Source organism: Nematostella vectensis, chromosome 8 (genome assembly GCF_932526225.1).
Source record: "Nematostella vectensis chromosome 8, jaNemVect1.1, whole genome shotgun sequence".
In the NCBI taxonomy this organism is placed as follows: domain Eukaryota; kingdom Metazoa; phylum Cnidaria; class Anthozoa; order Actiniaria; family Edwardsiidae; genus Nematostella; species Nematostella vectensis.
In genome coordinates this window covers 15,939,773-15,951,909 of record NC_064041.1, presented here as the reverse complement: position 1 = coordinate 15,951,909, position 12,137 = coordinate 15,939,773, and the positions used below count along the sequence as shown (strand labels likewise).

The window sequence follows — 12,137 nt, the reverse complement described above, 5'->3', positions numbered from 1 at the left end:
CCTTCCATTCACTTCCATCTGTTTTATTCCCTTCACGTTTTCTCAGACGAGCTCACCCTTTTATCCTTCCATTTACTTCCATCTGTTTAATTCCCTTCACGTTTTCCAAGGCGAGCCACCCCTTTTATCCTTCCATTCACTTCCATCTGTTTTATTCCCTTCACGTTTTCTCAGGTGAGCTCCCCCTTTTATCCTTTCATTCACTTCCACCTGTTTTATTCCCTTCACGTTTTCTTAGACGAGCTCCCCCTTTTATCCTTCCATTTACTTCCATCTGTTTTATTCCCTTCACGTTTTTTCAAGCGAACTCCCTTTATATTTATTCCCTTCACGTTTTCTCAGGCGAACTCCCTTTATCTTTATTCCCTTCACGTTTTCTCAGGCGAACTCCCTTTATCTTTATTCCCTTCACGTTTTCTCAGGCGAACTCCCTTTATATTTATTCCCTTCACGTTTTCTCAGGCGAACTCCCTTTATATTTATTCCCTTCACGTTTTCTCAGGCGAACTCCCTTTATATTTATTCCCTTCACGTTTTCTCAGGCGAGCTCCCTTTATCTTTATTCCCTTCACGTTTTCTCAGGCGAACTCCCTTTATCTTTATTCCCTTCACGTTTTCTCAGGCGAACTCCCTTTATCTTTATTCCCTTCACGTTTTCTCAGGCGAACTCCCTTTATCTTTATTCCCTTCACGTTTTCTCAGGCGAACTCCCTTTATATTTATTCCCTTCACGTTTTCTCAGGCGAACTCCCTTTATCTTTATTCCCTTCACGTTTTCTCAGGCGAACTCCCTTTATATTTATTCCCTTCACGTTTTCTCAGGCGAACTCCCTTTATCTTTATTCCCTTCACGTTTTCTCAGGCGAACTCCCTTTATATTTATTCCCTTCACGTTTTCTCAGGCGAACTCCCTTTATCTTTATTCCCTTCACGTTTTCTCAGGCGAACTCCCTTTATATTTATTCCCTTCACGTTTTCTCAGGCGAACTCCCTTTATATTTATTCCCTTCACGTTTTCTCAGGCGAACTCCCTTTATATTTATTCCCTTCACGTTTTCTCAGGCGAACTCCCTTTATATTTATTCCCTTCACGTTTTCTCAGGCGAACTCCCTTTATCTTTATTCCCTTCACGTTTTCTCAGGCGAACTCCCTTTATATTTATTCCCTTCACGTTTTCTCAGGCGAACTCCCTTTATCTTTATTCCCTTCACGTTTTCTCAGGCGAACTCCCTTTATCTTTATTCCCTTCACGTTTTCTCAGGCGAACTCCCTTTATCTTTATTCCCTTCACGTTTTCTCAGGCGAACTCCCTTTATCTTTATTCCCTTCACGTTTTCTCAGGCGAACTCCCTTTATATTTATTCCCTTCACGTTTTCTCAGGCGAACTCCCTTTATCTCTATTCCCTTCACGCTTTCTCAGGCGAACTCCCTTTATCTTTATTCCCTTCACGTTTTCTCAGGCGAACTCCCTTTATCTTTATTCCCTTCACGTTTTCTCAGGCGAACTCCCTTTATATTTATTCCCTTCACGTTTTCTCAGGCGAACTCCCTTTATCTTTATTCCCTTCACGTTTTCTCAGGCGAACTCCCTTTATATTTATTCCCTTCACGTTTTCTCAGGCGAACTCCCTTTATATTTATTCCCTTCACGTTTTCTCAGGCGAACTCCCTTTATATTTATTCCCTTCACGTTTTCTCAGGCGAACTCCCTTTATATTTATTCCCTTCACGTTTTCTCAGGCGAACTCCCTTTATATTTATTCCCTTCACGTTTTCTCAGGCGAACTCCCTTTATATTTATTCCCTTCACGTTTTCTCGGGCGAACTCCCTTTATATTTATTCCCTTCACGTTTTCTCAGGCGAACTCCCTTTATCTTTATCCCCTTCACGTTTTCTCAGGCGAACTCCTTTTATCTTTATTCCCTTCACGTTTTCTCAGGCGAACTCCCTTTATCTTTATTCCCTTCACGTTTTCTCAGGCGAACTCCCTTTATATTTATTCCCTTCACGTTTTCTCAGGCGAACTCCCTTTATATTTATCCCCTTCACGTTTTCTCAGGCGAACTCCCTTTATATTTATCCCCTTCACGTTTTCTCAGGCGAACTCCCTTTATCTTTATTCCCTTCACGTTTTCTCAGGCGAACTCCCTTTATCTTTATTCCCTTCACGTTTTCTCAGGCGAACTCCCTTTATCTTTATTCCCTTCACGTTTTCTCAGGCGAACTCCCTTTATCTTTATTCCCTTCACGCTTTCTCAGGCGAACTCCCTTTATCTTTATTCCCTTCACGTTTTCTCAGGCGAACTCCCTTTATATTTATCCCCTTCACGTTTTCTCAGGCGAACTCCTTTTATCTTTATTCCCTTCACGTTTTCTCAGGCGAACTCCCTTTATCTTTATTCCCTTCACGTTTTCTCAGGCGAACTCCCTTTATATTTATTCCCTTCACGTTTTCTCAGGCGAACTCCCTTTATATTTATTCCCTTCACGTTTTCTCAGGCAAACTCCCTTTATCTTTATTCCCTTCACGTTTTCTCAGGCGAACTCCCTTTATCTTTATTCCCTTCACGTTTTCTCAGGCGAACTCCCTTTATCTTTATTCCCTTCACGTTTTCTCAGGCGAATTCCCTTTATATTTATTCCCTTCACGTTTTCTCAGGCGAACTCCCTTTATATTTATTCCCTTCACGTTTTCTCAGGCGAACTCCCTTTATCTTTATTCCCTTCACGTTTTCTCAGGCGAATTCCCTTTATATTTATTCCCTTCACGTTTTCTCAGGCGAACTCCCTTTATATTTATTCCCTTCACGTTTTCTCAGGCGAACTCAACGCCGAGAAGAAAGAGGACGATGAGCACAACGAGCGCTTGAAACGAGACGACGACGTGGACCATGCAGACAACACGGCCACCAAGAAAAAGACAGATAGCAAAGATAGCAACCGGACGAGGAAAGACTCTGAATCAAGCACTGGCAGCGACGACGGAATCTCATTCAGCGCGGGGAGGCACTGGCGGCTTGGCCGTATCCCGTCTTTTGAAGGCGCTTCGTACGAGGAGAAGGACTCTGCTTCTGATAGCTCCAGGGAAGACGATAATCGGCATAGTCCCCAACCCAGCCCGCGCCCAAAGCATGACGGAAAGGAGGATATCCCGCTAGTCTCGTTTGTTGTTGACATGGAGGATACGCACGCAAAGGATGTCGGGAAGAGTGCGGAGGAAACCGTCTAACACGACCACACTCAATGAAATATACCTCGAATACCCAAAAAGCGATTGTATTGAGTACATAGGAAACCGTCTAACACGATCACACGAAATAAGATATACCTCAAATACCCAAAAAGCGATTGGATTGAGTACATAGGAAAATGCCTAACACGACCACAGGAGATAAGATATATAGTATAAATACCATATAAGATGTGAGATCAAGTGTAGGGAGAACTCCACTTCCTAGGGTGATGGCGTCAAAGTCAATGTGAAAGACATTCTTTCCACCGCCGAAAGGAAGGTAGTAGAACCGCAACTTGCTAGTACCTTTTGAGCGGGAATTTTTCTCTTTCAAAACAAAGTCCGTAAGAGCACGAGATCATAATGAAGTATGTCCCCGTCTCCTTATAATATATCGAGTGGTCAGTTGGTTTTACTAATGTCGGGATGCTTGTGTTAATGATTTTTTTGTTAAGGGCCTCCACCGAATAAGCGTCATCTCCCGGATAAGCGCCATTCCGAATAAGCGTCTCAACAAAGCGTATTACACTTTATGACTTTGATGACAAAGATGATCACAAGTTGAAAGGGGAGTAATAAAAACTAGGACAGAACTACCCGCTATATTATTTTATCATTAAAACTTCACTTGCCTGATTCGGGTTGGGTTACCTGTGTGTATTCCCATGCCATTTTCGACATTTGGTTGAATAAAATATAACTGTTAAAACTGATCTACCCGTAGAGTGCATTAACTGCTATTTATTGTAATTTAAGTAAAATTTTGAAAAGGAAGTGGGTAATGTTACAATTATTTTGTCAAAATAAAGTGCAATATTTTGACTTGGTACATTTTCGTCTCTGCTCTTATTATACAGGACTCCCACAAGTCCTTCAAATTCTGGAAAGTCATGGTATTTCAATAAAAAACCGCAAATGTCTTAAAAAAAAAAAACATGGAAATTTCCGTCCAGAAGAAACGTTAATGTGTCGTTGAGTGTGTGTTTGATGAGATGTAGTGGCGAATGAGGTATTTCTATTTAAAAATAAAATATTTTTATTTTCCAAAAGTCCTTGAAAAGGTAATTAAAAGCCATGGAATTTGAAAGTGTGAAATGGAGGGAGCCCTGTTCCTGTTTATCATACCAGTATCGGGCCAATCAGAAGTCTAGATATCGGGCCAATCAGACGTCTAGATATCGGCGAATTCTTCGCCGCGACAGCAGACAGACCTGGCTTTTTATAGCCGGCGATTGAAATCCGCTTGATGAGCGAAAAAAATCGCTTAGTGTGCCGTAGGCTTTACTGACTTGCAAAAAAAATTATTCGTTGCATTTATTCCCAATTAGAACCCCATTCGCAAAGAGCTACTTTTTAATTTCAGTCTTTCATAACGTGAGATTGATATTATATTATATATATTATATATTATATTGGGCAATCGGATGCCTACTGGTAATCTATCCGACCGAGAGAGTGTTGATGCCTACTGGTAATCTATCCGACCGAGAGAGTGTTGAACACTGGTTGGACGCCAGAGTCATAATGAGAGAGTGTTAAACACTGGTTGGACGCCAGAGTCATAATGAGAGAGTGTTGAACACTGGTTGGACGCCAGAGTCATAATGAGAGAGTGTTGAACACTGGTTGGACGCCAGAGTCATAATGAGAGAGTGTTAAACACTGGTTGGACGCCAGAGTCATAATGAGAGAGTGTTAAACACTGGTTGGACGCCAGAGTCATAATCTTTTACATGAACACATTGTAAAGCTCAGCTCATAATTTGCCAATTAAAATCTCGCTTGGGGCTCCGCATACGCATTTCATTTCACTTTCTAGCATCTCTTCATGATGTCCTTATATTAATAAAGACCTTATATCAGTCAAGTCCTTATGTTAATGAAGTCCTTTATATTAATCGATTAGCGGATTTCTAGAAAGTGCCCGCCATTTGAACGCCCAGAACACTTCCATAGTGACAGGTTTATTAAGATATTAACGGATTTTAATTCACTGCTGTTGAAAATGACATACCTGGTTGATAGCACAAATCTGCCTCATTCGTAATTGTCACAGGCAGCGGTACGTGAGTTCCCTCGGTGTTTTTCCGATCTGGATATCTATCATCATATCGGTATGAACGTAAGAGGTGGTCGCCACAACATTCGCCTTCTCCTTGCTTTCCTTTTTGGGTTGAAAATCGTGTTTGGTAAGAAATCAACGTTGACTTTTATGCATTTACTACTATATTCTCTTCTATAGCCTTGACTTTGCTGTAGTTCTGTTATATATGGGTACTATATGGTGTACTATATAGCGTTGACTTTGCTGTAGTTCTGGCCACGTGTCGCACTCTACAAGTCCTGGATTGTGTCGCTGGCATGTCGTTACCAGTCTACTACACGCTTGCAAACCACAGCACTATAGCGGACACAACACAGTGCGAAACCAAGTGCTTTCTAGAACATTCCTGCCTTTCCTACAACCTCGCAACAAGCTCAGGAGTCTGCGAGCTTAACTACGCTGACAACGTCACTAATGGGGCGAGCTTAGTGGCCAGGCCTGGCTTGAGCTATTGCGCTTTCAAGGTAAGCACAGTGCCAAGCCTGACTTCATTTAGTAGGCTCTGACCAGGCCAGACTGAAAGCACAAATTATTGTGCTTTCAATTTAAGGTTAGTAACCAGGCCTGGCATCATTCCAAGCATATATGTACCAGGTCACACTTGTCCAGTGACGATTTTTCAGCATAAATATTCTAACTTTACAACCTTTATCCCGGCTACCACTGTTGTATCCTTGCATGTACCTCAGTTTTCTTATTAATTATCTAACATAATTATCTTCCTTGTTTCAGAACCCGTGTGTGTCCAGTCCATATTCCGGTAATTCGGTTTGCGTTTGGGATGTTGGTTCTCAAGTCAGCTCATATTCATGCATCTCGCCACCAGGTGAATAAGCCATCATACTAGAGTCATGACCATATGACCTCTTCGACAAATAACTCCCTCGCTTTTGTAAAAGCATAAAAAACAGCCAAAAAATGGCAAGTCCACTAAGAGTGCGGCTTTTTATGGGTAATGGTGCATCATGGGTAGCACGCCGGTCACAGACCACCCCCCCCCCCCCCCCCAATTTCCAGAGCAGGCATCGCACTATGTCAGCGGTATCCCGCGCGAACGTAGTACTTCCTAATTGTGGGTTATTCGGAAATGTTTTATTTTCGAATATTGGGAACACTGTGCGCGCGCGAAGACTGAGGTGCGCTGGGCCGAGGGTGCAAAGGGTTCCCAATATTCGAAAATAAAACATTTCCAAATAACGCACAATAAGAGCCGGCTAGCAGGCTATTTAAAGCTTTGTTAATAAGGAGGAAACACCACAGGCGAACCAGGATTAAAATCAGTCCCTCGTGATCCTTCGGGAAAATAAAATATAATTTGAAAATATGTCTTGACTGTTTTCTCAATAAAGCTCAACAAGAACTCCAAATCAAAGAAGAAATAAAAAAGAAGCTAGAAGAAAGGGATGATGAAAATAATCGGAAACAAATAAAGGAAATTATTATTTTAAATAAAAAAGGGAAATAATACGTTATGAAATTGTGAATATATATCATGAGATTAGCCTTGTCTTAGGCTTATAAGGTAACCTTATTTTACATACCTGTCAACCTCCGAAAATCTCAAGGCTTGAGAATTTTCGGGGGGAGGGGTGGGGTATATTCATTTTTTGGGGGGGAGGGGTGGGTTTAACCTTGCAGGAGTTTGCCGTATAGAAAGCTATCACCAACAAATCCACTTGTAGATCTCACGAGCGTGTTATAAAATTTGTGCTACTCAAGAGAAATATTGTTTCAAATATTTTCAATAATAGAAAATAAGTAAAATGACAATTTTCGATAGAAAAATTTTTTGGAAGTGATAAAAAATGCTAAAAAGCGTGAGATTTGGTGCTCAACGCGGGAGAGCGGGAGAAGTGGTCCAAAATCTTGAGACTCCCGCCTAATGCGGGAGAGTTGACAGGTATGATTTTATATAGAGAGGAAATGAATGAGAATATGATAAAAAAGAGGACTACTATATTAAAATCACAGATTGGTCAGAGGCGAACTAAAATAATGGAATCATAAACCAGTGCACATTACTCAGACTGACAGACAGGCTGCAGTTCTCTCGTATAGCAGTACACACTATACAAAATAGTGACACTGCATAAACAGCCTCAACACAAACAGTTGATAGACACTGAAGAGCTTTGCACATCACTAAAAAACAGTAAAAACCCAAGGCACTGCAATTACTGGATAGTAATAGCTCAAAGAGTCATTGCACGTCAACAAGCAAATAATTGATAGACAACGAAGAGCATTGCACATTATTGAATAGTAAAGCCAAAAGGCATTGCACTTACTGGACAACATCAACTAAACAAATAATTGATAGACACTGAAGAGCTTTGCACTTTACTGAATGGTAATGCATAAAAAAGGCATTGCACTTACTGGACACAATATTAGCTCAAGGGTCACTGCACATTACTGAAAGTGAAAAACCCCGGGCATTATCTTACAAATAATAAAAATACAAAGATAATGATGACAACAAAAGAAATGAAATGTGATCTGCATCATATGTAAGGCAAGATGCATCATGAGTAAAGTAGGTTCATTGTAAGTAATCAGTAATGTGTGATGTGCTTTATGGTTGGTAAAGTGCATAATCTCTTCACTACAAATCCTACTCAGAATGGGAACAAGCTCTAGGCCTGCAGTCCGGGAAGATTCCGAACTCAGCGATGACAGCCACGTCGAGTTGGGATAGCCACCATGGGCCGGAGCGAGGACGGCTAAACTTTGCAGACGACGGGCCTGGGGCGTGGTGCTCGCGCACGAATAGTGCGGGGGAGTACCTACAGGTGGACGTGGGACAAGTGGTGATCCTAACCAAGGTGTGTTGGGGGGATCTACAGGTGACCGAGGTGTGTTGGGGGGATCTACAGGTGACCGAGGTGTGTTGGGGGGATCTACAGGTGACCAAGGTGTGTTGGGGGGACCTACAGGTGACCAAGGTGTGTTTGGGGGGGGGGGGTCCTACAGGTGACCAAAGTGTGTTGGGGGGGATGTACAGGTGACCAAGGTGTGTTGGGGGGATCTACAGGTGACCAAGGTGTGTTGGGGGGGATCTACAGGTGACCAAGGTGTGTTTGGGGGGGGGGGGGGGTCCTACAGGTGACCAAAGTGTGTTGGGGGGATGTACAGGTGACCAAGGTGTGTTGGGGGGATCTACAGGTGACCGAGGTGTGTTGGGGGGGGTCCTACAGTTGACCAAGGTGTGTTGGGGGGTCCTACAGGTGACCAAGGTGTGTTTGGGGGGATCTACAGGTGACCAAGGTGTGTTGGGGGGATCTACAGGTGACCAAGGTGTGTTGGGGGATCTACAGGTGACCAAGGTGTGTTGGGGGGATCTACAGGTGACCTAGGTGTTTTGGGGGATCTACAGGTGCCCAAGGTGTGTTGGGGGGGATCTACAGGTGACCAAGGTGTGTTGGGGGGATCTACAGGTGACCAAGGTGTGTTTGGGGGGATCTACAGGTGACCAAGGTGTGTTTGGGGGGATCTACAGGTGACCAAGGTGTGTTGGGGGGGATATACAGGTGACTAAGGTGTGTTGGGGGGATCTACAGGTGACCAAGGTGTGTTGGGGGGATGTACAGGTGACCAAGGTGTGTTGGGTGGGATCTACAGGTGACCAAGGTGTGTTGGGGGGACCTACAGGTGACCAAGGTGTGTTGGGGTGGATCTACAGGTGACCAAGGTGTGTTGGGGGGGATCTACAGGTGACCAAGGTGTGTTGGGGGGACCTACAGGTGACCAAGGTGTGTTGGGGGGACCTACAGGTGACCAAGGTGTGTTGGATGATCTACAGGTGACCAAGGTGTGTTGGGGGGGTCCTACAGGTGACCAAGGTGTGTTGGTGGGGTCTTACAGGTGACCAAGGTGTGTTGGGGGGATCTACAGGTGACCAAGGTGTGTTGGGGGGATCTACAGGTGACCGAGGTGTGTTGGGGGGATCTACAGGTGACCAAGGTGTGTTGGGGGGACCTACAGGTGACCAAGGTGTGTTTCGGAGGGGGGTCCTACAGGTGACCAAAGTGTGTTGGGGGGGATGTACAGGTGACAAAGGTGTGTTGGGGGGATCTACAGGTGACCAAGGTGTGTTGGGGGGATCTACAGGTGACCAAGGTGTGTTTGGGGGGGGGCGGGTCCTACAGGTGACCAAAGTGTGTTGGGGGGGATGTACAGGTGACCAAGGTGTGTTGGGGGGATCTACAGGTGACCAAGGTGTGTTGGGGGGGGGGGGTCCTACAGTTGACCAAGGTGTGTTGGGGGGTCCTACAGGTGACCAAGGTGTGTTTGGGGGGATCTACAGGTGACCAAGGTGTGTTGGGGGGATCTACAGGTGACCAAGGTGTGTTGGGGGGATCTACAGGTGACCTAGGTGTTTTGGGGGATCTACAGGTGACCAAGGTGTGTTGGGGGGGATCTACAGGTGACCAAGGTGTGTTGGGGGGATCTACAGGTGACCAAGGTGTGTTTGGGGGATCTACAGGTGACCAAGGTGTGTTTGGGGGGATCTACAGGTGACCAAGGTGTGTTGGGGGGGATATACAGGTGACTAAGGTGTGTTGGGGGGATCTACAGGTGACCAAGGTGTGTTGGGGGGATGTACAGGTGACCAAGGTGTGTTGGGTGGGATCTACAGGTGACCAAGGTGTGTTGGGGGGACCTACAGGTGACCAAGGTGTGTTGGGGTGGATCTACAGGTGACCAAGGTGTGTTGGGGGGGATCTACAGGTGACCAAGGTGTGTTGGGGAGACCTACAGGTGACCAAGGTGTGTTGGGGGGACCTACAGGTGACCAAGGTGTGTTGGGTGATCTACAGGTGACCAAGGTGTGTTGGGGGGGATCTACAGGTGACCGAGGTGTTTTGGGGGATCTACAGGTGACCAAGGTGTGTTGGGGGGTCCTACAGGAGACCAAGGTGTGTTGGGGGGGTCTTACAGGTGACCAAGGTGTGTTGGGGGGGGTCCTACAGGTGACTAAGGTGTGTCGGGGGGACCTACAGGTGACTAAGGTGTGTTGGGAGGACCTACAGGTGACCAAGGTGTGTTGGGGGGGTCCTACAGGTGACTAAGGTGTGTCGGGGGGACCTACAGGTGACTAAGGTGTGTTGGGAGGACCTACAGGTGACTAAGGTGTGTTGGGAGGACCTACAGGTGACCAAGGTGTGTTGGGGGGACCTAAAGGCGGAGGGGTGACAAGTGGAGATCCTAACCGGAGTGTGTTTGGGTTGGGTGGACGGTGAACAACTAACAGTGGCGTATCCAGGGGGGTGGCCTAAGGGGCACGGGCCTCTTTTAGCAGCCAAAAAAACAGTAAATGTATCAGACATTACCTAAAATACGGGAGAAATTGCCCCTTTTGGGCCCCCTCCTGTTAAAAATCGTGGTTACGCCGCTGGCTCAAGATGATATATGTTATAATCTCGGTTATTTTTCATTATAAAGGTTGCAACTCAAGGAAGGAGGGACATGGATCAATGGTTCACAACTTACGAGCTAAGTCTGAGCCTTAATGGTCAACACTGGATGAGCTACCCAGACGAACATGGCGTTACAAAGGTAAGAAAAACAATAAGCACATAAGACAACTCACTATACATATCTTCGAAAAAAACCTTGTATCCAGGAGCTGATCCAGGATATTATTTGTGGGGCAGGGAGGGGAAAGATTTGCAGTGTAAAGTTGTTTGTGGGGGGGGGGGGGGGGGGATGCATCACCAAAAAAACGGTATACTTTTTTTTTAAAGTAGCTTTTGCCACCATAGTTCCGCCACTGTATCTACAAATAGTAAATAACAAATGGCGTAGCCATGTTATTCGAAATAATCACTTCACATTCCATCAGGCCTATAGGCCTGCTTATTATTAGGGAGGGGGGGGGGCTATAGGACTAAGCCACGGCCCTACTGGTGATTTCCTTATAATGTGCCCCAGTGCCCTACTACGGCTCTGCAGGTTTGCGATGAATATTAATGACCATGTTTTCCAGGTATTTACTGGCAATTCGGATCGATCCACCGTGGTGAATAACTCTTTGACAAGCTACCCATATGCCCGCCTCGTCCGAATCATCTACAAGACTTGGAAAAATCACGCTTCTCTACGGGCTGAGTTATATGGCTGCCTTCTGTAGATAACGTGTCGATACGAGCTAATAATCATAAAGCTCCCTTCCGTAGATAACTTGTCGATACGAGCTGATAGTTATATAGCTGCCTTCTGTAGATAACTTGTCGATACGGGCTGAGTTATATGAAGGCATTAAGGCCTTTGTTTCATATGCTTCGCATTTTGACTTCTATTAGTATTATCATCTGCAATAGGAGACTTGCGCTAAGAGATCACGTCACCTTTTTGGGTGGCAAATTCAAAACACGAAGAAATAAATTTTTTAAATAAACTAAACCCTTTCTGAAAAAAAGGAATTATGGTTTATTTTCGTAAGCGGTGAATAAGTTGCTGTGTTTTGCTGTTATTTTACATCTAAAAGGCTGAGAGCGCGCTAGTTTGCCACCCAAACAGTCACGTGATCTCTTAGCGCAAGTCCCCTATTGGCACAAAAAATAAAGGATCCATAGACTCCAGAAAGTTTACTATTGAGACGGCGTACATTAATCTTGGGAATATAAAAGGTATACTAGTAGATTTGGGACTTTAAGCACTTATCAATCCTTATATGGTCAGACTTATCCATCCTTATATGGTCAGACTTATCCTTATATGGTCAGACTTATCCATCCTTATATGGTCAGACCTATCCATCCTTATATGGTCAGACTTATCCATCCTTATATAGTC

General features: G+C 44.7%; 2 protein-coding genes across 3 annotated transcripts in view; both read left to right on the top strand.

The window, feature by feature from the left end:
- The window catches only part of LOC5505371 (Na(+)/H(+) exchanger beta), a 33,549-nt gene extending 29,485 nt beyond the window's left edge, over positions 1 to 4,064 (top strand). For both annotated transcript variants that reach the window (XM_032373785.2, XM_032373784.2), the window contains exon 23: positions 2,823 to 4,064. In XM_032373785.2, coding sequence (XP_032229676.1) covers positions 2,823 to 3,232 — 410 coding nt within the window. In that variant the 3' untranslated portion in view covers positions 3,233 to 4,064. The remainder of the gene's footprint in view (positions 1 to 2,822) is intronic.
- A 1,202-nt stretch (positions 4,065 to 5,266) lies between these two features.
- On the top strand, positions 5,267 to 11,921 carry LOC5505353 (retinoschisin). Its single transcript, XM_048731403.1, has 6 exons — positions 5,267 to 5,424; positions 5,550 to 5,803; positions 6,072 to 6,165; positions 7,962 to 8,164; positions 10,785 to 10,898; positions 11,329 to 11,921. The coding sequence occupies exons 1-6, from the start codon at positions 5,352 to 5,354 to the stop codon at positions 11,470 to 11,472; spliced, it is 882 nt and encodes a 293-aa protein (XP_048587360.1). The 5' UTR covers positions 5,267 to 5,351; the 3' UTR covers positions 11,473 to 11,921.
- The last annotated feature ends 216 nt before the right edge of the window (positions 11,922 to 12,137 follow it).